Raw genomic sequence first — 25,598 nt, forward strand, 5'->3', positions numbered from 1 at the left:
TGGGAATGTAAGAATATCCCTAGACGTTTCAACAGCATGCTGAGGATTTTTGTTTTAGGGGTTTACGTGTCACAGAGCGGCTACGGTTTCTCTGAAGAGCAAAGCAGGGATATCCTTTGCAACGAATTCCTCTCATAAATATGCATGAGGTGATTTTACACCTGTTGTGCTGTGTTGGAAGATTGTGGGTTATTGATGTGTCAACAGATCATTGGAAAAGCATTAGGTCCTGATGAATATTCAAAACGGCATTAGTTCTGCCCAATCATCATTGAGCTACAGCTGCAATGCAGGGATGATAAATACGTTTTTACTTGGCAAACATTCTGGAATAACCTGGTAAGATTTTAAAATGGTCACAAGTTCTGGGTGTAACTGGTTCTGGTCTGGCATGGTAGTTGGACGCTTCAACAAGAAGGCTTAACACCAATACAATCACATGTAACTTAGTAGTTAAATAATTGTACCATTTTGTTTGCTATCTTTCAACAATGATTGTAAAAATGAATGAAGATATAAACAAACTAAAGGATGGAAGAGAGAAAAAGAGGAACGAGGAAAGAGGAAAAACTCACGTAGAGAAGGCATTGTTCTGTTTCTCACAGCGAATCCCTTTGCAGTGGTTAGGCTCATCTGAAGCCTTGGTCTCGTAGTAAAAGTAAAGCTGGTTAAGTCCGTTAGCGAAAGCCAGCAGCACCAGACAGTAGATGAAGAGAAACTTGAGGATGTCCAGCAACATGCGGCCCAGTGAGATCTGCAGCGGCCCCAGGTGCGAGTTGGCCGTGAAGAGGGAGATGAGCCGCAGCGAGCTGAAGATGTTGGCGATAGCGAACAATGCTTCGGCAATTAGCGTCGGATGCCACATCTCCCATTCCTCTCGAGGACGGGAGCTGTTATACTGCAGGGATAAACATTTAGAAACATCTGATCACTTATTATCATTTAATATCATTGTTAGAACTGAAAGGGGTATTCCAAAGCGAAACCTTGTATCTTTTGAATGCACTGCATGAACAACACAAAGGTCACCATTTCGATTACTGACATACTGATAAAAACATACAGCTTGAATGCACTTTAACCCTCTGGGGTCTTGGCTGATGTTGCATCCTTGAGCAGTTTTGTCCAGCACTGACATCTGTGCTTTTTTCAGTTGCTAAAAACAAACAAAATGGCAAAAGTCTCACAACATTGTGTTCAGCACAAGCTGGGCTACAATAATATATGAGCAACATGTATGTACATGCGTGGTTTTTGTAAAAGGCCAATTATTTTATACTAAACATGTTTTCACAAGACTTTTCAAAACAGGACCTGGTAGTCTAGTTTTTTTTTCTTAAGATGATGGTAAAATGTCAGAGCGAATGGTGAAGTGGGCAGCGCTCCGACATGTGGTGCTTTCGAACTTTTCCCGACACGAGTTCAATTACGGCTTGTGGTTATTTGCCAATCCCAAACCCCTCTCTCTTCCCTGTACTTGCCTTTCCTCTGCCAACCTCACTGTTTAAGGCGAAACTGGCCAAAAATTATAACTTAAAAAAAAAATTATTATGTGAAAATCATTCTGCCTATTCATTCACAAAAAACAATACATTGATTTAGAATTACTAAGACACTTTTTGCTGAGAAAAGCCATATGAGAGAAGGCGTGAAAGCTCTGTGATTGACACCTAAGGAAAAAAGACCCGCATAATGAGCAGCATAATGAGGCTTTTAGGCAGGAAAGTGAGAGGAAACTACTTTTTCTGTTGTAAAAGTGTTGCTTTAAAATGCATGCAATATCCACTTCTCGCCAGATGGTTATAGTATTTTTTAACTAAATACTACAATAAATACGTGAATAAGAACTACCGGAAGTGTTTGATATTTGGAGCTTTCAGTCCTGAGGTGTTTTTATTTTACAGCAACTGTTTGAAAATTTGCATAATGTTAATGACTCGATGGCGCTTGCGGAGTTAGGCTTTGGCAAACTATGGCATTAAAACTATACCTTTTAGGAGCTGAAGAGAAAAAGAGAAAAACAGAGAAAGAAAGGCAATCACTAGGTAAAGGCAGGCCTATTTTCTGCTTTACATTGTTTAATGCCTATGCTAATTTAAAAAAAAATGTCCATCACCCTTTAATTAACCCACATGAAAAAATACTATTATACTATATAATTTACTGCAGTAAACTGTATAGTAAAATTCTTAGATACTAAAAATATACTATAGTGGGGTTCAAAAACAGTATACAGAATACTGTAATACCCTACAGTAATTATTTTGTATTAATATCCATGATGTTTGTATAGCTATACAGTACTGTAGTTTTGTTGCACTACAGTTGTTGCACTGACAACATTGCTTAATATGTTGCACTTAAAGGAATATTCCATTTTCTTAAAAGAAAAATCCAGATAATTTACTCACTACAATGTCATCCAAAATGTTGATGTCTTTCTTTGTTCAGTCCAGATGAAATTATGTTTTTTGAGGAAAACATTGCATGATTTTTCTCATTTTAATGGACTTTAATAGACACCAACAATTAACACTTAACTCAACACGTAACAGTTTTTTTCAACGGAGTTTCAAAGGACTATAAACGATCCCAAACGAGGCATAAGGGTCTTATCTAGCAAAACGATTGTCATTTTTGACAAGAAAAATAACAAATATACACTTTTAAAGCACAACTTTTCGTTTAGGTCCGGTCCAGCGCGACCTAACGTAAATGCGTAGTGACGTAGGGAGGTCACGTGTTACATATATAAAACGCACATTTGCGGACCATTTTAAACAATAAACTGACACAAAGACATTAATTAGTATCAGTTGACATACAACAACGTAGGAACGGTCCTCTTTCACCACATTTGTAAACACTGGGGCGGAGTTTCGCGTTCGTCCTCTGTGACCTCTTGACGTATTGCGTCGGGTCACGCTAGCTCATGACGACCGGATATAAACGAGAAGTTGTGCTTTAAAAGTGGATATTTGTTATTTTTATTGTCAAAAATGACAATCGTTTTGCTAGATAAGACCCTTATGCCTCGTTTGGGATCGTTTAGAGTCCTTTGAAACTCCGTTGAAAAAAACTGTTAAGTGTTGAGTTAAGTGTTAAGTGGTGGTGTCCATTAAAGTCCATTAAAATGAGAAAAATCCTGCAATGTTTTCCTCAAAAAACATAATTTCTTCTCGACTGAGCAAAGAAAGACATCAACATTTTGGATGACATGGTGGTGAGTAAATTATCTGGATTTTTCATTTAAGAAAATGGAATATTCCTTTAATAAAAACTTCTATACACTTAAATATATACATTTTAATTTTTGTCTGTTTTAATTTCACTTGTCAAATTGCATTTCTATAAAAAAAATTTAAACCAGTGGGGCCCATTTTCAAGGTCTCGCCTTGGGCCTCATAACCCCAAGGATGCACCTTTAAGTAACTTTATATAAAAGCACTGGCCAAATGCATAAATGTTAATTTAACACGTGCATTCTAAAATGTCATAACACGATTCATAACTGAATGCAAGTTTGGTGAATTGTGGGTTAAATAGAAATGATGCTAATAGCGGAGGCAACTAATTCATTATTAAATTATGAAAATGACAGTCATTATATAATGTGCTGAACTGGCCTATCTGCCTGACGCAGTTAGCCATGCACTATGACTGCATATAATGACTGTATTTCATCATTTTGTTTTCATTTCTAGCAATCATGTCTGCAGTTATTTATCAAAAGATGTTGAAATTGCATTGAGAAGCATTATAAATCTACACTTTTCTAATCACACTGTAAAGTCAAGCTTTCTTTTAACATTTTAATGAGCTGATTCAACATTATGACTTGCAGTAGTGAACTAAAATTGTACAGTATGCAAAACCATCACATTCTGCTGCAGGCTACATAACCTATGACTTTTAGCACTCGATTTCTAATTAAGTGAAGCAGGTGCAACAACAACCAAAAAGGGAAATAGAGGTTACTCTTTCAAAGCTAATACACATATTGACATAAGCCAGGAGGATTGATTAAAGTATCAGCTTTGTTTTCTCTTCAACTCACCGGGAGAATTAAACCAGTCAGAACTGAGACAAATGCAAGAGTATAGATTGTGGGAAAGCATAACTCTGGGTTTGTAAAGAACAAAAATATAAAACCAATATATTCACAAAGCTAAAAGCTTTCAGGTTTTGTTTTGGATTTCCAAATCCTTTTCCTCCTCAGCCCTATCCCATAATTTCATGTGGGCAGAGAAATGAGAAGTCTGCTCTCCTATACATTACCACATTCACCCTTTAAGATTTTAATCATATTAGAACATAACAACACATCTGTAGACGCATTTCACGCAAACATTTACAGCCTATCAGGTGCATGCTTGACAAACTGACCAAATGATGCAAAACCAAACGTAAAATATGGACCACTGGAACATTTTTATCTCATACATGTACACAATTTACAGTGTTGTAAGCGCTTGGCACCTTTTTCATGCAGGCTGACTAACGCAGTCACAGATGGTCATGCAGTCTGGCATGCGTGAGTGTTCATACATGAACATGAATGACTACCGGGAGTAAAAGCTCACCTTGACATAGGCGACAATCTTTAGGGATATAGTGGCCAAATAGAGCGAATTCATTGCAAAATCCATTAGGTTCCACCAATCATGGACATATTCATTAAAACCTCCATCCCACATCTCCTTGATCTCAGCCCAGATGAAGCCTGTGAGGAAACCCACACACACACACAGGTCTAAACACCTGTATACGTAACAAATCAGCATATGCCTCATAAAAATAGGCACATATAAAACCAAAAATCTGGTTTTGATGCTGACTGCTCAACATACAGTTAATATACGACCTGTTCACAGAGCTAATTGAAGTATATTTAGATCTATTATTAGTATTTTATTGCTTTAATATATCATATACTGTATGTACAGTCAGCTGATTATTATTGCACATTATTGTTGCATACAAAAACATATTTGACTGCACAATGCCACAACTGACCAATTGGAATCAAGTATTCCAGAGAGCCGCACAACATCACATTACTTTAATGCATTATGCGTATGGTATGCATAGTATATATTTTTTTCTAATATGTGTGTCTATTTGGTTGTGGTTTTACTAACAGAATGCTCTATCAGTTGAGCAAAACTATATGCAAACTATACAAGCTACATTAACACACAATAGTAATACTCACCCAGCACCCAAGGTAGTATCATCCACTCCACCACAGTGGGCGGAGGGCCCTGCATGTGTAGGTTGGTGCGTGCTATGTGCTGCGAGGCCAGCAGGAGGAGGAAGAGGAAGGTGAGGTAGGAGGCCGTGTGGCAGATAAATTTGATGAAGGGTTTTTTAATGAAGAGCCCTAACGTGCTCTTTGGAGCCAGTAGGTAAATGATGGAGAAGATGGGAAAGAGTAGGCCGATAATGAAGCACATCACCAACTTCACCGCCCAGTGCCGGCGACGCCAGCCCGGAAAACCGTCGTACCACAGTGTGGCCAAGAGCTGTTGACAGTTTGGCTGAGCCACAAACTGCAGAAAAGGAAAAGAGAGAGAGAGAGATTTGTAAATTCAATGGATTCGGCTGGATTTCCATTCAACGTGAACCGAAACTTTTCAAATTTATAAATTACATTTGTTTCCATCAAGTTGTTTGAGCAAATGAAAGAAGAAATAAAAAAATTTTGATGCAGGCGCTAGTAGCAATGACATTGCGTCAACGTCGAGCCCCATATATGGGAAAGACAACGTAAGCGGAAAAAGCTAGATGGTTAGTCCCTTGGGTTTAATGTTCGCTACTTCAGAATTTATTCGGCTTAAGCTTTCCATCTTCCATTTACTCTTTATCACATAAGTAAAAAAAAGTGCATATAAAAGCTTTTTGCGAATTAAAGGTGCCAAAGAATGCATTAAAACAATATGTTAAATTGTTCTCTGATATCTACATAGAAGGTATGTGGCTTTATTAGGTGCAAAAATTATCCAAAGATGGTTTTACGTGTCCATTTACAGTAAGATTTATCTTAAAGGAACAGGCCAACTATTTGGGACTTTAGCTTATTCACCGTATTCCCCAGAGTAAGATCATATACTGTAAAAAAAGATGGACGACGCGACGTCACCTCCCACCATTGTAATGAATTGAAGCCAAAAATGTCCGACCACGGTCGCCGCCATGTTACGTAAAAACGTCAGTTTGGAGCCAAGGCATGCGCAGAATGAATCGTCCGTGGAGCCAGAGGCGGAGCCGCGGAATCAAACTTCCGCCCAAACGCTAGGGCGACCAATTCAACCACGCCAGTCATAACGACACGCCCTGTTTCTATAGCATTAAATTACTAGCTAAAATGAAACTTACCACAATAATGAACACTTGAAATATATATTAGATCATATATCAGCCCAGTCTCAAAAATTACGTACCTACAGGCACATAATCTTTTTATTCTTTTTGTGATACTGTCAAGAATTTCCTAGTTTTTTTGTGATCGTATCACGAATTTCTGTTTACGTGTCATTGTCACGTATTGATTACTCAACTGTTTTTCTAATTACTAATTATTCTTACCATTGTAACTTCAGTTTAGGGTTAGATTTACATAAAATGATGTCCTTATCCAAACCCAACTCTAACCCTAACGCTAGGTGACAATTTCAAATTTAGAACATATAAAAAAATCTGAAACAATTGTATAAACCAATACTTAAAGTGACATCCTACGCAAACACCAAATATAACCCTAAATCGAAGTGAAAATGGTTTGAAAATACGAAAAAGCAGTTGAGTAACCAATACGTGACAATGACACGTAAACAGATATCCGTGATACGATCACAAAAAAACGTGGAAATTCGTGACAGTATCACGAAAAAAAAATTATGTGCCTATAGGTAATTTTGTGAGATTGGGAAGTCCATACATACCTTTTCATTTCCGTACGTCCTGTAACTCTGTCTGCCGCACCCACCCCTAGCCTAGCTTAGCATAAAGACTGGAAGTAAATGGCTCCAGCTAGCATACTGCTCCCAATAAGTGACAAAGTAACGCCAACCTTTTCACAGAGCAGCTCCTTCAGTAGCTCTCTGTGTGTGTAAACAGACCTTATGTTTAAGATATGGAATTTGAGGAATAATTAATTGTTTGTGGACTTAATGGACGTTTCTGAGTGGTAAGGTTGTGTTTTTTCAGTATGGACCTGCAAAATGTAACTGTATGTCAATAGTAGAACTTTAGCCTAAATGCTAGCATATAGCATTAACTAGCATATAGCGCTAACTCAGCAGTCACAACTTTGTTTTAGCATTGTAACAACATTGTAATTAAAGTGTCATTTAATGGTGGGGCGTACATCGCGACTGTAACATTATGTTGAATTTGGCCTGTTTCCCAGCTGTGTTTTGCATGCAGGAGGTTTGTATAAGGAGGAGGAAACAATCGTGTTTGAGGCTCACAATATGTTATTATCATGTACAGAACTCTTATTATTCCTCTATGCCTAGGTACAGTTTAACATTGTACGGCATAAGATTTTTATTCTAAATTTGGCGTTCCTATCACTCGTGTCTTATGCGATACTTCAAAATGTGCATAAAATCAGGGTGATGGAAACCAAGCTAATGACTGAACGTAAGGGATTGTGTTGTTCCTTCAGTTCGACGTGAGTCAATCTTATTTAACCTTGAGAGAAATCTGCAGAAAAATGATCTCAATTATGAATGTGTAAAAATGACTGATGATTATACTCAATTATATATACTCAAGGATGTTATTGAAGCTCATAATTCAACTGATAAAAGTCAAGCCAAGTAGCTGACAAAATAAAGGGAAAAATAATGGATCTGCTTTGTTTTATTATTTATATACAAAACGCTAATGATGTTAAAACACTATTTCTTAAAACTTTTTACATTTATTTCACAAAACTGTCTCTCAAAGCAACAGAACGGCACAATGATGCATATCTCTGTTGCTTTAACCATGTACACATTAGCTCTGAAATGTGATTCATAGTTGCAGCTGAATAGGAACAGGGTGAGAAAAAGACAAATACAATCGGCAAATGCAAATCTTAATGCATCATTATTATTCTTAATCGTCCTCAAAGCAGGAAGCGGAAGAAAAATGGGGAAAAGCTTCTTTGGAGCGCAAACAAAGTTAATTACTATTTAGCGTTTCGCTGCGGGACGGCGACCCTAAAACATCTGCTTTGAAGCAAAGCGAGCCAAGAACAGACTTGCCTCATATTTCATGGCACATTTATTGTTAAGTTATCCAGTGGCTGTAATGGAAAATGTTGCGTGGGATGACAACATACAGCGTGTGATAGATGAGTAACAACTCTTTCTGAAATTTAAAGTTTCCTTTGTTGAAAATTTCCATAGCGAGTCTTTCAGTAGGTGATGACTTCTGATTCAGCCATGGTTCTGTGAACATCCGCCGAACTCAGAGACGATTCCCGGTTACCCACCTCATCCCATACATCACAAAAAGTCCCTTAGGAAAAGACAATCAACCTCCACTTAATGAAGTAAGCTAATAGAAACACCCAGACCCCAGGGAGGGGGCGTGAAAATGTGGAAAAAGGACTCGGGAGTGAATTCAACAAAGAGCTCAGGGAAAGGAGATAGGACATAGTAATTTGTTTTATAATGAAGAGTTGAGCTTTAAGGTCGTGAGAGTGGGTTGTTTTTCCATACCTGACTTGTTGGTATTTCTTCCCTGGTCCTATGGTAACTATACAGCAATAAGTTAAATTCCCTCTCCATCCATCAATATCAGTACTAACCTTCAGGCGGCCCCTTAGCTAACAACACCATTCCTCAACCTGCCCACGAAATGAGACTGATAACATCCCAGCCAGCGCGCACTGCTGTGGACTTTAGCAATGGTCAACAAGTGCGTGGCTTGCAAGCAAATATATGGCATTTTAATTTTTTAAAGTATTGGTCTTCTGGTGAACATGTGATTCGTACACTGTAAAAAATTGCAGCAGGAAGTTAAAGGCGGGGTGCATGATCTCTGAAAGCCAATGACATTTGAAATCACCTAAACAAACACGCCCCTACCCCAATAGAATCTGCACCTTCTTTTGATAGACCCGCCCCACACATACGCAACCCAGGCAATAATGTCGGTTAGTAGACACGCCCCTTACTGCTGATTGGTGTGTTTTGGTACTCAACCCGACTCCCTTTTCCATAGTATTTAAAAAAATCATGCAAGCAAATGTAAGGTGTCTTAATTTTTTAAGTACTGGTATTCTGGTGAAAATGTGATCCGTACATTGTAAAAAATTGATTAAAATTAAAGGCAGGGTGCATGATCTCTGAAAGCCAATGACATTTGAAATCACCTTAACAAACATGCCCCTAACCCAATAGAATCTGGACCTTCTTTTGATAGACCCGCCCCACACATACGCAACCCAGGCAATAATGGCGGTTAGTAGAAACGCCCCTAACTGCTGATTGGCTACAAGTGTGTTTTGGTACACGGCCCGACTCCCTTTTTTAAAATGTTTTTCAAAAAATCATGCACCCCGCCTTTAAAACAAATTGGTTTTGCAAGTCAATTCGAATATCCTTTTTAAGCCCTTACCTGTGATAAGTTGACATAACATATAAAATCAAGTTGAATTTAGTTTTATAAAAATATATGATGATTTGATATAATTTTTTTACAGTGTATGTACAGAAACTGTGTTTAAGGCAAAAGCGAATGCGAACAGGCATCTAAAACAGGGTTTGCTTCCCGAAATTGATCAAACATATCAACTTACTTATCGTTTCCTTTAATTCGACATTTGCGTCAATTTCGCTTGAATTGGAGAGAAAGGGTGCAGAAAAATCATTGTGAAAAAATGATGTTTAAAGTAAAAATGACTGATGATTATTCTCATAAGAAGAATATAAGAATGTTATTAAATCCCATAATTCAACTGATAAATGTCAAGCTAGTTCCTGACAAACAAGAGAAATATAATAGATCTGCTTGGTTTTATTGTTTACATACAAAATGCTAATGGTGCTCAGATAATATTTCTCGAGTCTCTTGATAGATCTACCCACATACCTTTACAAATTTCCTTAATAAATATATCAAGACTTGTTTTGTTGACGATGACTTAAAGGGATAGTTTGCCCCCAAAAAAAACAAAAATTACCCTATTATTTACTCACTCACGATGCCATTCTCGATGCATATGATTTATTATTTTCAAACGAACACAATCGGAGGTAAATTAGAAAACGCTGTGGCTGTTCCAAGCTTTATAATGGTAGTAAATGGTGCCCAAAAAGTCACAAAAGAATGATTCAAAATCTTTGTATGAATTACATTCACCATTACAGGCAAGCACGTGTCACAGGTAGGGGTGGACCCAGGTGTAAATAAGGCCACGCCCCTTTCTCCACCTCGAGGAGATTCCCAAAGCCACCCCAATGACCAGACACACAAGGTAGGCATAAAATTAAAATATACTTTATTAAATTACTTAAAAATATTAAACAGGGAAGGGGAAAGGGGAACTTAAAATAACGGCCCCTCTAGGCTCTCTTCACAGCTCGGCTTCTCAGGGTTCACGCTGGCTCTTTCTCTCTCTCTCTCCACAGATGACTGCTGGGACACAAAGGCACAATGAATCGGTTTTCCAATGGTTCTCTCACCTCTGCGCTGACTACAGCTTTGGGTAGGTATGGTTCTCTGCACAGTTCGGTATCTCAGTGCTCACGCTGGCTCTTTCTCTCTCTCTCCACAGATGACTGCTGGGACATAAAGGCACAATGAATCGGTCTCCAATGGTTCTCTCACCTCTGCGCTGACTACAGCTTTGGGTAGGTATGGCTCTCTTCACAGTTCGGTATCTCAGTGCTCACGCTGGCTCTTTCTCTCTCTCTCCACAGATGACTGCGGACTACCGCTTCGAGGTAGGTATGGCTCTCTGCACAGCCCTCATAGCACACTCCTCTTCCCTGTTGATTTGGCAGTTTTAACAGATCATATGTTACTTTAACAGGGTGGCGGACTTACGATAACTGGCTGCGCGATGCGTCAGCTAGACAGTGGTTTCCTATGTGACGCCGGGGGCCAAAACACTCTCGGCGAGCTCGTTGGTCTACAGAGGGGCGAGAACGTCACGCCGGCACACCGGGTCGAGCGCTGCCCTTTCCTAGAGACCCGTTGGTCAATCGAAAACTGGACCGGGGCGCCCTTTCGTCGAGACCTCGGGGCGGCGGATCTCCTTCGCCTCCAACTCTGTGATAAAAGGACACAGGTAAGGTAGCAACATATAGGCAATACTCACACACCGTCGATAGCACAGTTCTTCACCGCCACTCCTAAACTCAAGTCCGCCGAGCGTTTTGGCTGGGAAAATACTTCGAGGCGCCACTCCGTGATTTTAAGACTGGAACACACTCACAGCATATTTATATACAGGTCTTGCTCTAGAACCGTTCTTCCTCTTCGTCGTCTCAAGAACGAGTGACTGGAGGCGGGGGTACGTCAGACAAGACAATAGCAATCTCACTGCAATACACAGCATTACACAGCACCACTTCAAGTGAAAATTTCTACATCCAAGACTCCCCCACCACGCTCAGTGCTTACAATAGACGCCCGTCTTCCTTCACCTCCCTCTGGACGAAGAATATGGAGATGGTAACTTGGCCTAGTGTTTGTTTTCGTCACTGGAGCTGTTTCAGCACAAAGGCCCTCTGGCTCACCCACCGCGCTGGTTCAGGGGTAGGGCCACCCACTCTCTTCCGAAAACACTCAAAGAGATATACAGGTCAAATATATGTACAACACATCCATAAAGAGACTCCGTTACTCACAGCTGCTGTACTTTCTTCGTTTCTTTCATCCAAGGTCAGTATTCGTTTAATTCTTCTACCTATAAGGTCTTCGGTATCTTCATCAATGTAAGTCTATAATCCAAACGAGAGAGAGAGCAAATACAGCATTCCAAAATAGCGTACCCGGTGAGCCCAACTCAACGCTACGATACACACCACCAACAGGAATAATAAGCGATTTCGGGGTGCTCCTTTCTAAAAGATCCACCGCTTGCCTTCCTTTCACCCTCTGTGACTCTGTCCTCTTTCCGCCCGCTTCAGCGGTCGCCGGATCAACAGAGCTTCGGGCTCTTCAAAAGGTGCGTGTCTTTGTCTGCCTTTGGCAAAGGAGCTTCCCCGTGTCACTCGCCTCTCGTGTCTGAGTCTCTCGTGTGACTCCGTAAACTGTGGTTTAAACTGCCCTAAAATACTCTCCTGAGTGTTGCCATCGTCCAATCACCCGGCGCTCCTCTTAATGACTCTCAGCTGTATGTAATTTGGCTGATTTCAGCGTTCGCGACGCTACCGGATGTCCGGTGTTTTCCCTTACCGGTCCGGGCGGAAACATCCGGGCGGAACCAAAACTTTCCAAATTTTTGGTTCCGCCTAAAAGATCGTCACCTTGTGACATCCTCCCCCGCCAATCCGTTCTCGTCCCGAGAACGCGTTGTTTGGGGACTGATAATGCGTTGGGGGAACTTTACTTTTTTTTTTTTTTTTTAAAAACCGTGGTAGGTCATTGGGGGACCTTGGTCTCAACCCGAGGTGGACTGCCGACTACGCCAAATCTGTCACAGGTAGGGGTGGACCCAGGTGTAAATAAGGCCACGCCCCTTTCTCCACCTCGAGGAGATTCCCAAAGCCACCCCAATGACCAGACACACAAGGTAGGCATAAAATTAAAATATACTTTATTAAATTACTTAAAAATATTAAACAGGGAAGGGGAAAGGGGAACTTAAAATAACGGCCCCTCTAGGCTCTCTTCACAGCTCGGCTTCTCAGGGTTCACGCTGGCTCTTTCTCTCTCTCTCTCCACAGATGACTGCTGGGACACAAAGGCACAATGAATCGGTTTTCCAATGGTTCTCTCACCTCTGCGCTGACTACAGCTTTGGGTAGGTATGGTTCCCTTTCAGTCGGTCACTACGACGTCACGTCGTGACCGACGAATTGGGAACTCGCTTAGAGAGACCAATCTGCTTCGAATACTACTAAAACGCCAATGAACTTGGCATTGAGATATTTGCATAATGCTGGCGCCGCCCCGCCAGGTGCGTATATAAGCAGCAGGTGCAAATAGGGAAATTAGCTTTTATTCGCTTCGAAAGCCTGCAGTATCTGCTACTGAGAAGCTACTCTACTCTGTTGGGATCTGATTGCTGAAGTTGGTTGTACTAGCAGTACCACAGCGGACGCTTCGCTTATTCCACGGCTCTACATCTGTTTATTGTTTTGAGTTTAGTGTGTGCGTTGCCTTCCTGTGCGCTCATCAACTAAGCATCTGAGTGAATTTCCCTAAAAGAGTGATACGAGAGAGCTTTGTGCCTTGTTAAAGGCAGCCACTCTCTCGTATATTTCCGGACATCAGCGTCCTTTTCAGGATGGCTTTTCGTCCGTGCGATCTTGGGTGCGGCAAATACATGGGTCCGAAGGACGGTCACGAGCGTTGTCTTTCGTGTTTGGGCATCGAGCACGCAGAGGCAGCGTTCGCTGGGGGTAAGTGTTCTCACTGCGAGAGCATGTCCCTTGTGGATTTGCGGAGACGGTTGTCTTTCCTCCGGGAAAAGCGCAACCCTCGTCATGCGAGTGCTGAACGCCGCCACGGTGCGGCTGTGAAGCTCTCAAAGGACGACCTCCGCATCACTGTGCTGAGCCGGTCGGGGGATTCGTCCTCATGCTCTCAGCCTCCTCATCCACAGCCGGTTGATGTGCCGATGGAGACTTCAGCGTCGTGTTCTACGATGTCTCTAGAATCCATTGTGCCTCCCTCCGGGTCCACCGACGCCGCAGCATCCGAGGGTGGGCCTCCTCCCCCTGACGTGGACCCCGACGCCCTTCCTCCCTCTGGTCGGGTTGGGACGCCGGAGTTCGATCCAGAGATGGTGGCCGTGCTCGCTCGAGCGGCGGAGACCGTAGGGTTAGAGTGGGTTCCCCCCCCTCAGCCCGAGCCGTCCCGCCTGGATGATTGGTTCTTTGGAGCTGCCCGGGTGTCACAACCCTCTCCACCGGTGCCTTTCTTCCCCGAGGTGCACGAGGAGCTGACTAGAACCTGGAAGTCGCCGTTTTCCATGAGATTACGGCCGTTTCAGCCCTCCCCCCTCACCTCCCTCACCAGCGGAGCCGCTAAGGGTTACACGGGGATCCCTCCCGTGGAGCGTGCTGTCGCGATGCAACTGTGTCCGGCTCACGCTCCCTCTTGGAAGGACCGCCCAACCCTCCCCTCTCGTGCCTGCAGACAGTCCTCCGGTTTAACGGGCGCTGCCCACCAGGCATGTGGAGAGGCGGCTTCAGCCCTGCACGCAATGGCGTTGCTGCAGGTTCATCAAGCGAAGGCCTTGAGGGATCTGCACGAGGGAGGACACGACTCGCCTGTCCTTTCGGAGCTCCGGGCTGCCACTGATCTGGCTCTTCGCGCTACGAAGGTGACAGCGCAGGCGATTGGTCGTGCCATGTCCACTATGGTGGTCCAGGAACGCCACTTATGGCTATGTCTGGCGGACATGTCGGATGCGGAGAAGAACAAGTTCTTAGACGCTCCCGTGTCCCAGGCTGGTCTCTTCGGTGAGTCGGTGGAGTCTTTTGCCCAGCAGTTCTCCGCCGCCCAGAAGCAGACGGAGGCGATCGCTCAGATCATGCCCCGGCGCAAGCGACCTGCATCTCGCCCTCCAGCGCCGGCGGCCCCGTCTGCTCCTCGCCGAGGGCGCCCTGCGGCGGCTGCCTCCACCCCCCCCACTAGAACATCTTCCAGGACACGGAGGGGGAACAGCCGTCGGCAGCCCGCCCCGCCCGCCCCACCCGCTTCCCGTGGTAAACGGAGATCGAAGCGGCCCTGAGACGGGCGACCTGGATTCGGATGGGATCACTCTACGGGAGACGGTGATGGCATCGCTCCCTCCACCGGTAGAGGGCCGGGTGGAGAATCTTTGGTTTCGTTTTGTTCCGTTCCGCCGGCTTCTCAGCCGGCACCCACAAAACCACAAAAAGAGTGCATTCCTATTCCTTCTCCAGGTCTCCAGAGGATCGAGAGAGATGTGAGCGGGCATTTACGTGCTCTTCCTCCCTCTCCTCTGTCGCCAGCGGGTGTCCTGAGGAGTTCCAGCTCTCCGCTGAGGAGTCGGGACCACCAGCACCCTCCTCGGAGTCTGTGCTCTCCGCTGAGGAGACCAGACGACCGTCACCCTCAGCGGGCTCAGGTCAGTGTCACACACACATACTGTAGATGCTTATGCTGTCACAGCAGACGCACCGGCAGTCCCACCTGTCTCGCTTCGCTGCCCCACCGCGGGTACTTCGGTAGTGTCGTTAATTCTCCTCGTACGGTGCCTGGGTGCTTGGCTTCAGTTCCCAGCCCGTTTCGTTGGGTTTTACGCACAATCCGCCTCGATTACAAGATCCGGCACACCCCAAAATTCTCGGGCTTTCATTTCACTGTGGTGAAAGCGCCCGATGCACATGTACTGCGTGCAAAGGTCGATGTCCTGTTGGCGAAGGATGTATCGAGCCGGTCCCTCTTACCGAGATGATGATGATGATGATAGGGTTTTTCCAGCCTTTATCTCATAGTACCCAAAATACGCGGCGGGTTACGGTCGATTTGATTTACGCACCGGCTCTACAAAGGTGTTCTTTTGGACGATAACGCCGAGGCTCGTGTTTCAATATTCAGATCGTTTGCAGCCTTAGACCTGTAAGACGTGTACTTTATGTGTCCATCTCCCCTCGCTTTAGACCGTTTTTCGCTCTGCGTCGTGGGGTGGGCATATTAATACTAAGTACATCATTCGAGCTGTCTCTCTCTCTCCGTGTCTCCATGTGCTAGTCACGGCTTTAAAATATCAGAGAGAGGGTTGTTCGCATTCTGCTTTTATGTACGTCGACTTATAATAGCCCGTTCTTGGCAGACGTGCGCGAACACAGAGTTAATGCTTCGGCATCTCGCTCGTTTATATCTTCAGGTCGACTGGGAAAGAGTCCTTTGCCCCGTGCAGAGGATCCTTTTTCTCAGTATGGAAATTAGACTCGATCGACTAAATGGCGTGTTTTACAAGAGCGCGCAACCAGTCAGTTCTGACTTGCCTCGGTTTAATTCGAGGGAAGTACGCGGTCCCTCTGAAACAATTTCAGAAGCTCCTGGACATATGACAGCATGCTGCGGCGGTGACACCGCCCGAGCTGCTTCATATGAGACCGCTTCAGCGTTGGCTTACGATCGAGTCTCGAGGAGAGCGTGGCGCACCGGCATACACCGTGTAAACATTACACCTGCGTGTCATTCCAACTTCCCCGTGGTAGACCCGGCATTTCCGATAGACAATGCCCCCTGAAAGGTCTCCTGGCATTCTGTAGCATGTATGCCCTTAGCACGGGATGATCGCCACGTATGACGGGCTTGCAGTCTCAGGGGTGTGCATAGCACCCCAACTGCCGCGAGCGGTGCGCTGTATATCTGGGACTTGTACGCTCCGCTATGGAGATGCGAGGGAAGGATGTATTAGCCGACACCAATAACATTGCGACTGTTGCGTTATTTACCGTTAAGGCGGTTTTGCGCTCTCGTCACCTGTCGCATCTCGCTCGTCATCTCCTCCTTTGGAGTCAGAAGCATCTGAGGTCCCTTCGTGCCATTCACATTCCGGGCTCGCTCAATACAGCAGCGGACGCGCTTCTCGAGCTGCGCGCCCCGGCGAATGGCGACTCCACCCCCAGACGGTCCAGCTAATTTGGAAGAAGTTCGGTTGTGCGTAGATAGATCTGTTTGCGTCGCCGGACGATACCCACTGTCGCCTATTTTATTCACTAACCGAGGGCAGCCTCGGCGTGGATGCGTTGGCACACAGCTGGCCTCGGGGGATGCGCAAATACGCATTCCTTCCAGTGAGCTTAATCGCACAGACACTGTGCAAAGTCAGGCAGGACGAGGAGAGCCTTTTATTAATCGTCCGTACTGGACGACTGGAAATTGGTTTTTCATAGTTAATGCTCCTCGCGACAGCCCTCCCTGGCGGATTCCCCTGAGGAAGGACTTTCTTTCTTAGGAAGGGGCACATTGGCACTCGCGCCCCGACCCGTGGGATCTCCATGTATGGTCGTTGAGCGCGCGCAAGGTTTAGGTGATTTATCGCAAACGGTATCTAACACCATCGACGCGGTTCGAGCACCGTCCACAAGACGGGCTTACGCGCTTAATGAAACCTTTTTCGTCACCTGGTGCTCTTTGCAATGCGAGGACCCCAGAGAATGCCCCATTAACATTGTGCTTTATATCTTCAACATAGGTTAGATGGTAGGCTGTCCCTTCGCCATTAAAGTTGATATCGCCGCTATTTCTGCTCGTCACTCACTCACTTATCAACGGCAGATCAGTTGGCCAGCATGATTTGGTTATTACACTATAAGAGGCGCTCGCAGGCTAAACCCCTCGCGCCCTCCTTCTATTCCTCCTTGGGACCTGTCCATGGTGCTGAAAGCCCTTCAGGCCCCCCCGTTCGAGCCTTTGCAGTCTGCGAGTCTGAAGCTTTTATCAATGAAAGCTCTGACCCTGCTAGCTTTGGCCTCAATGAAGAGAGTAGGGGATTTACATGCATTCTCTGTTGACGACTCGTGCCTTCAGTTTGGTCCTGCTGCCTCAAGCGTAACATTGAGGCCCAGACCAGGCTACGTGCCCAAAGTTCCCACGACTCCTTTCAGAGACCAAGTGGTGAGCTTGCAAGCGCTGCCCCCGGAGGACGCAGACCCAACCGTGGCTTTGTTGTGCCCCGTACGCGCACTGCGACTCTACGTGGATCGCACGCAAAGCCTCAGGACCTCAGACCAGCTCTTTGTTTGTTATGGTGGCCAGCAGAAAGGGAAAGCTGTCACTAAGCAGAGGATGTCTCATTGGATAGTTGATACTATCGCCCTGGCTTAGTATCTTCAGGGTATTCCTTGCCCCTTTAATTTGAGAGCGCACTCCACACGGAGCGTTGCCTCATCTTGGGCTCTAGCTCGTGGTTCCTCGCTAACAGACATCTGTAGAGCTGCTGGTTGGGCGACACCTAATACGTTCATTAGATTTTACAGTGTTCGTATTGAGCCTGTATCCTCTCGTGTTCTTTCCTCACCAGGGGGAGCACGGAGAACAGTCTCACAGGTCGGCTTGCAGCCTCCATCTGATGCTTCATAACTGTGTCCGTATGGAAGGCCTTCAGAACAAAAATGCGTAATGGTTTGAATTGTTCTTCCTCCGCTGCCTTGGCAGCCTTTGTTGCGGAGCATTGGCTGTCAGCCTTCACTAGCTGCATCCTCGCGAACCTACGTGTTGGCTCGGGCTCCACATTGTGTCCCACCGGGTTCCTTTGTGAGTATTTTTCCGTGGGGTTAATCCTACTAGCCCACGTTTCCCTTAGCAGAGCACTGCTTTGCTTACACAGCCACGGCTGTCATTTTACCTCAACTACGGTTGACTTTCGCCCACCATTAACCCTTAAGACGGGTGGTGGCTTCCGCAGCGTTCCTATCCCGCTCAGGTAGGGCGCTTCCCAGTCGCTGGCACTTCTGTGGGGTTAAAGGAACATCTAGTGCCCGGCCTTCTGCCTTAAAACCTAATTCTCCTTATCCTTAAGTGGAACCGGAGGGCTTTACGCAGACACTGGAAGAGGTCAGCCCCTAGTGGCGTTTTGGTAGGGATTCCCAATTCGTCGGTCACGACGTGACGTCGTAGTGACCGACTGAAAGGGAACGTCTCGGTTACGGATGTAACCCTCGTTCCCTGAAGGAGGGAACGGAGACGTCACGTCCCGTCGCCACAGGTGCTGCCACCTGCTGTTACGGCCGGTCACACTTTCCGGCTTTCTCAGCGAATAAGAAGCTAATTTCCCTATTTGCACCTGCTGCTTATATACGCACCTGGCGGGGCGGCGCCAGCATTATGCAAATATCTCAATGCCAAGTTCATTGGCGTTTTAGTAGTATTCGAAGCAGATTGGTCTCTCTAAGCGAGTTCCCAATTCGTCGGTCACGACGTGACGTCTCCGTTCCCTCCTTCAGGGAACGAGGGTTACATCCGTAACCGAGACGTTCTCTGCACAGTTCGGTATCTCAGTGCTCACGCTGGCTCTTTCTCTCTCTCTCCACAGATGACTGCTGGGACATAAAGGCACAATGAATCGGTCTCCAATGGTTCTCTCACCTCTGCGCTGACTACAGCTTTGGGTAGGTATGGCTCTCTTCACAGTTCGGTATCTCAGTGCTCACGCTGGCTCTTTCTCTCTCTCTCCACAGATGACTGCGGACTACCGCTTCGAGGTAGGTATGGCTCTCTGCACAGCCCTCATAGCACACTCCTCTTCCCTGTTGATTTGGCAGTTTTAACAGATCATATGTTACTTTAACAGGGTGGCGGACTTACGATAACTGGCTGCGCGATGCGTCAGCTAGACAGTGGTTTCCTATGTGACGCCGGGGGCCAAAACCCTCTCGGCGAGCTCGTTGGTCTACAGAGGGGCGAGAACGTCACGCCGGCACACCGGGTCGAGCGCTGCCCTTTCCTCGAGACCCGTTGGTCAATCGAAAACTGGACCGGGGCGCCCTTTCGTCGAGACCTCGGGGCGGCGGATCTCCTTCGCCTCCAACTCTGTGATAAAAGGACACAGGTAAGGTAGCAACATATAGGCAATACTCACACACCGTCGATAGCACAGTTCTTCACCGCCACTCCTAAACTCAAGTCCGCCGAGCGTTTTGGCTGGGAAAATACTTCGAGGCGCCACTCCGTGATTTTAAGACTGGAACACACTCACAGCATATTTATATACAGGTCTTGCTCTAGAACCGTTCTTCCTCTTCGTCGTCTCAAGAACGAGTGACTGGAGGCGGGGGTACGTCAGACAAGACAATAGCAATCTCACTGCAATACACAGCATTACACAGCACCACTTCAAGTGAAAATTTCTACATCCAAGACTCCCCCACCACGCTCAGTGCTTACAATAGACGCCCGTCTTCCTTCACCTCCCTCTGGACGAAGAATATGGAGATGGTAACTTGGCCTAGTGTTTGTTTTCGTCACTGGAGCTGTTTCAGCACAAAGGCCCTCTGGCTCACCCACCGCGCTGGTTCAGGGGTAGGGCCACCCACTCTCTTCCGAAAACACTCAAAGAGATATACAGGTCAAATATATGTACAACACATCCATAAAGAGACTCCGTTACTCACAGCTGCTGTACTTTCTTCGTTTCTTTCATCCAAGGTCAGTATTCGTTTAATTCTTCTACCTATAAGGTCTTCGGTATCTTCATCAATGTAAGTCTATAATCCAAACGAGAGAGAGAGCAAATACAGCATTCCAAAATAGCGTACCCGGTGAGCCCAACTCAACGCTACGATACACACCACCAACAGGAATAATAAGCGATTTCGGGGTGCTCCTTTCTAAAAGATCCACCGCTTGCCTTCCTTTCACCCTCTGTGACTCTGTCCTCTTTCCGCCCGCTTCAGCGGTCGCCGGATCAACAGAGCTTCGGGCTCTTCAAAAGGTGCGTGTCTTTGTCTGCCTTTGGCAAAGGAGCTTCCCCGTGTCACTCGCCTCTCGTGTCTGAGTCTCTCGTGTGACTCCGTAAACTGTGGTTTAAACTGCCCTAAAATACTCTCCTGAGTGTTGCCATCGTCCAATCACCCGGCGCTCCTCTTAATGACTCTCAGCTGTATGTAATTTGGCTGATTTCAGCGTTCGCGACGCTACCGGATGTCCGGTGTTTTCCCTTACCGGTCCGGGCGGAAACATCCGGGCGGAACCAAAACTTTCCAAATTTTTGGTTCCGCCTAAAAGATCGTCACCTTGTGACACACGTTTACATGGAAAGGCAGATTTATGAGAAAGGTCAAAAGGTGAACAGAAGGACAGGTTACAGTCTGAGGTAAGATGTTGTTCATCTGCCTTGTTTGACAGAAAGTGATTACAGTGCCACAGATGTCCTGTTCATTTTCTGGTTGCTAGGGAGCAGTATGCTAATGTGCATTGATCTGCCTCTGATAATGCGAAGAGTTTGGGCTGCTGGTTCACTTGAAGAGTCACTTTCTTTAATCCAGACTCAAAGAATATATTAAGCTCCTTATAAGATATGCATCTAACCTGCGTGAACTGCAGTCAAATGATAACGGTTGAGGTGTGGACCAGACGTCCGAAGAACGTAAAGCAGGGGTTCGGCTTTAAAATTGACTGGCCACTCAAAACAATATTATCATTGCATACTGCACACCAAAAAATTAACTCGTAAGTTGCACGGTAACTCTGAAGAGTTACGCCATAAATCCATTTTGACTAATTTGGGTAAAAATGTGTTTTTTTAAACCAAGAAAGTGACAAAGAAACTTCCACATAGCATCTTTAGGTTATAATAACATTACAAATTCAAATCAATAACTTGATTTTCAAAGATTTATTAAAAAAGTATTCTTTTTTTTCGCATTAAAAAGTTTTTTTTTCAAAATGCTATAAATCTATTGAATGAGTATATAATTATGCATTCATTTTTGCCATGTTTATTCATTTAGTTGACTAGTGGTATACACTGATTAAAAAAATAAACATTAAATCAAAACACTTACTTTGTCATATTAAGAACACTGTCATCGCTGCTTGGGACGTAACTGCTGAACTTTTTTGACAGCGATCAGCTGTAAAATGTTTTGGTCCTGCTCAATTTTCATTGACTTCGAGTAAAATAACGTTTTTCATAAGATCCCCTGGGGTCAATGTGTTAGCATGACAGAAGCTTGATGCTTTCATTTGAGAACAAGCAACAGCCGACATTTTTCCTTCGCCCGAGTGCCTCTCACATAAATTATTCGATTTTGATAGCTTACGTTTCTTTCCCGCCACAGAAAACCACCACAGGTTTATCAATGCCATCAAAATTACTTTTTTGTTTGTTTGTTGATCACGAAGTACAAAGTAGATGAGGAAAACTAGGATTCCGTTTCTATTCAAAGCGCCACCATTTATGTTTACAATGCGTGGAATGGTGCGCTGTGATTGGTTAAGGAGATTTATTGCATTCTGCAGAGAAGGAAGACTGGCGTTTGTTGCGGTTTGAAAAAAAAGGAGAAAAGATGACAGAACAACATGGCGAATATCGTAAATATATTAACATTTTTATGAGTGGATTCATAAGGACTTCATTTGGACAACATTAAAGTTAATTTTCTCAGTATTTAGATTTTTTTAAGAGTCCAGATTTGCAAATAGTTGTATCTCGGCTAAATATTGTCATATCCTAAAATTTAGCATAACATTTTTAATTTAGTTTTAAGGTAATGTATGAATTTCATAAAAAATACTCGACACGAGTCAAATTTGGCCAAGAGAAGGGTTCTTGGGTTCTCCAGGGTTAAATTATTCCAAAAGTTCCCAAGGATTTGTAAATTCAAAGAATTTCCACATTTCTATAATGGCTCTTTCCTTGTCACTGGAGCCTATCAATGATGCATTATCTGTGCTATCCTTAGTTTCTGCTTGTAGAAACTATGCCAACACACATGGACAAATGCGGAGGTGGTGGTTATACAGCATCTAGCATGCTGCTGTTGTGTTGTTCAGTCATTGTGGATCACGATTATCTATTGGCATGTACAGAAGACCAAAAAAAATTAATTTATTACCTCATCCATGAATATGATTCATGAATTCCATAAATGTCCGGACGGTAAAATGACATCTCCTATTGTTTCACTCTCCTAGATAGCCTCCTCATGCTTCGCTTTCATCATTGATTTGAAAATGCGACCTCTGGCGAAAAAAACTTACATATTGTGCCTTGAAGTGTCTAAAAATGACAACAGAATCCTTCCAAAAACAAAATCCAAAGGAACAATCCTCTCTCACACGAAAAAAAAGCATCAAATGCGCGTTAATGTTGCAAGTGCAGGTTATGCGGGAATGTTAAATCATTCCCCTTTTGGAAAAGTTGCCTGCCAGCTTTTTTTGTGATTTTCATAAAAGTTTCTCAAAAATGCCTTCCAGGAATGTTTTCTTCTAAAAATATATAAACATACAAATATATCAAATGAAAGAACAGACCTTCTGCTTTCAAACAAACAATAAATAAACAAAAAAACAAAACCCAAAAAAAACTTTTCATCCTATCTTTATTTTTTCTCTGCTTATAAACTCTTAACTCTTTCCCCGCCAGCGTTTTAAAAAAAAGTTGCCAGTCAGTCTTTTTTTCACCTCTCAAATATGGGTAGGTTTCTTCAAAAACACAAATTTTTAAGCAAAAGGCTGAGAAAATTAAATTTTTGTGAACGACTTTTACTAGAGATCAGATGCAGAGCGATCTTTAAAACATACACGGTGTTCTTTCTCTTTCACGTGAGGCGCTACTTCCGGGTTGTATAAGTTGCGGAAAGCCGGAAATTCTCGTCATTGGCAGGGACGCGTTTTCTCTTAATTGTCGAGTTATCTCGTCAATGGCCGCGAAAAATTCAAATATGGGTATTTTTCTTAAAAAATATTTTTTTTAGCAAAAATCTGAAATAATTGTATTTTTGAAAAGGAATTTTGTTAAAGATCAGATTCAGAACAATTATCAAAACATACACAGAGTTTAAAATTAGTAAATAACGTTTTGGTTTCAGTTTTTAGTCTAGTGGATAATCGCGATATTGCAGATTAACATAAAAATTCATCAGGAACACGTTTTTTATGAGATAACTCTTAATTGACGAGATAACTCGTCAATAGTGGGGAAAGAGTCAATGTTAAACTATGATGAATATAATAATACTATAATAATAAATGTAAAACTCTAATGGGCAAGCATGCTAACTATCATAATGAAGGCTAGTGCTATCAACCATATGTCTGACTATTGTCGATAGACAATAGTATCGTCTATCGACACAACCCTTATGCTACATATACACCAAATGCAAAGCATTGCGTTTCTCGTTTAAGATTAATTGCGGGATTACACTTCGTGTCATGCGAATTTTCGCTTGAGTTGAATATTTTCAACTTGCGCGAAGACTCATTTGAGGCGAATAGTACCTGTTTTCGCGGCAATCGTGTCACTTAAGGGCGGGTTTTGATTTCGCGGCTTCACTTCCTGCTCACTACTGCGCATGACTGGTCCCAAAATCGCTACTGCGCAGACTCATGACCCAAGATGTCAGCGCCATATCGGGACACTGACGGCTTCACTTTTCACCAATGGAAGGGAGCGAACAGGCGTCGTCCATCTTTTTTTACAGTCTATGCTACGTACACACCAAACGCAAAGCATTGCGTTCCTCGTTTTAGATTACTTGCGGGATTACACTTCGTGTCATGAAAATTTTTGCTTGTGTTGAATATTTTCAACTTGCGCGAAGGCTCTTTTGAGGCGAATAGTACCTGTTTTCGCAGCAATCGTGACGCCCAAATCACGTAATTAATTTGTATCACCCTGCATGAGTTGGCGTCTATTTAAGTCTTTGCATTGACTTTGTTTGCAATCTACGCAAAACGCTGAATTCGCGTTTGGTGTGTAAGCCCCATTAGGAAGGTTTGTTTAAGGTTTTTAGGTTGTTTGAGCACTATTTTTTGCACTGTGATCAATAAAGGAAGCTAGTATCTCAGCTTTCAATCCTTTTGGGAACAAATATGATTTTCTGATATGATCTAGTTTTTGACTCGCTTTGTATTTTGTATTGTATTTTGAAATCATTTTATATGTGGATTGATAAATGCATGAACAACAGTACAAGTGTGAAGGTTTGTTCAAGGTTTTTGAGGTTGAAGTCATTTCATATGTATGACTATCAACAGTTATTTAGCTTCTACCAAGTATCCAAATACAGCATAGTTGGACGTGGAGCCTTTGACACCAACTACAAAATACATGGCATCATATCCTCCACCTTTTAAAAATTTTATAAGCTTCTTTCATATCTGCATTGTTTTCCTTCTCTACAACCTTATCAGAACGAACGTGTATTGAATTTTCCATCGCAAACCACCAAATAAAAAAGCTGCATGCGTACCACGTAATATTTCCCTTAATATAACATCTAAATGTCTCCGTAAAGTGATGACAAAGATAGGATGAAAAGCATACTTGTGAGGGAAGCGCCCTATGACTGATGTCTTGCTTGTTCTGCCAAATTACATCAATGCTGTAAAAGCGTTGGCAATTGGCCAACACTTTTACAAAATTGATGTCTCGTATAAAAGTGGATGAAACTTCTTAAAGGCATGCTGAAGCCGTTTACATCTCTTGCTATTGTTATGATGCTCATTTGAGAGATCTGCTACGTAAGCAAGTCACGCTTATACTGATGACTGTATATACTGTAGGTGAGCTCTTTTAAAAATGAGCCTTGTCTACAGAATCGTCTCTTTAAGGGGACATTGCAAAATCCCTCTGAAACCCTCGGTGATAAAAAAAAGCTTTGTGCATCAGTTTCTCAAGCTAAAGAAGCAAAACTGCATACCTGGCAATAAAGTGTGGAGCTCTATCTAAGGTCGTAGTAAAGTTAAGGCACAAGGGAATGAAAACATTGTGT

At 43.8% G+C, this 25,598-nt stretch overlaps 1 protein-coding gene across 1 annotated transcript in view; it reads right to left on the bottom strand.

The window, feature by feature from the left end:
* trpc5a (transient receptor potential cation channel, subfamily C, member 5a) overlaps window positions 1–25,598 on the bottom strand; it is a 94,041-nt gene that overhangs the window by 16,201 nt on the left and 52,242 nt on the right. Inside the window, exons 4-6 of the mRNA XM_065254340.1 lie at window positions 5,216–5,552; window positions 4,584–4,723; window positions 576–898 (exon numbers count right to left, since the gene is read on the bottom strand). Of these exons, the coding sequence (XP_065110412.1) occupies window positions 576–898; window positions 4,584–4,723; window positions 5,216–5,552 (800 nt within the window). The remainder of the gene's footprint in view (window positions 1–575; window positions 899–4,583; window positions 4,724–5,215; window positions 5,553–25,598) is intronic.

The sequence above is a fragment of the Paramisgurnus dabryanus genome, chromosome 4 (genome assembly GCF_030506205.2).
Source record: "Paramisgurnus dabryanus chromosome 4, PD_genome_1.1, whole genome shotgun sequence".
NCBI lineage: Eukaryota > Metazoa > Chordata > Actinopteri > Cypriniformes > Cobitidae > Paramisgurnus > Paramisgurnus dabryanus.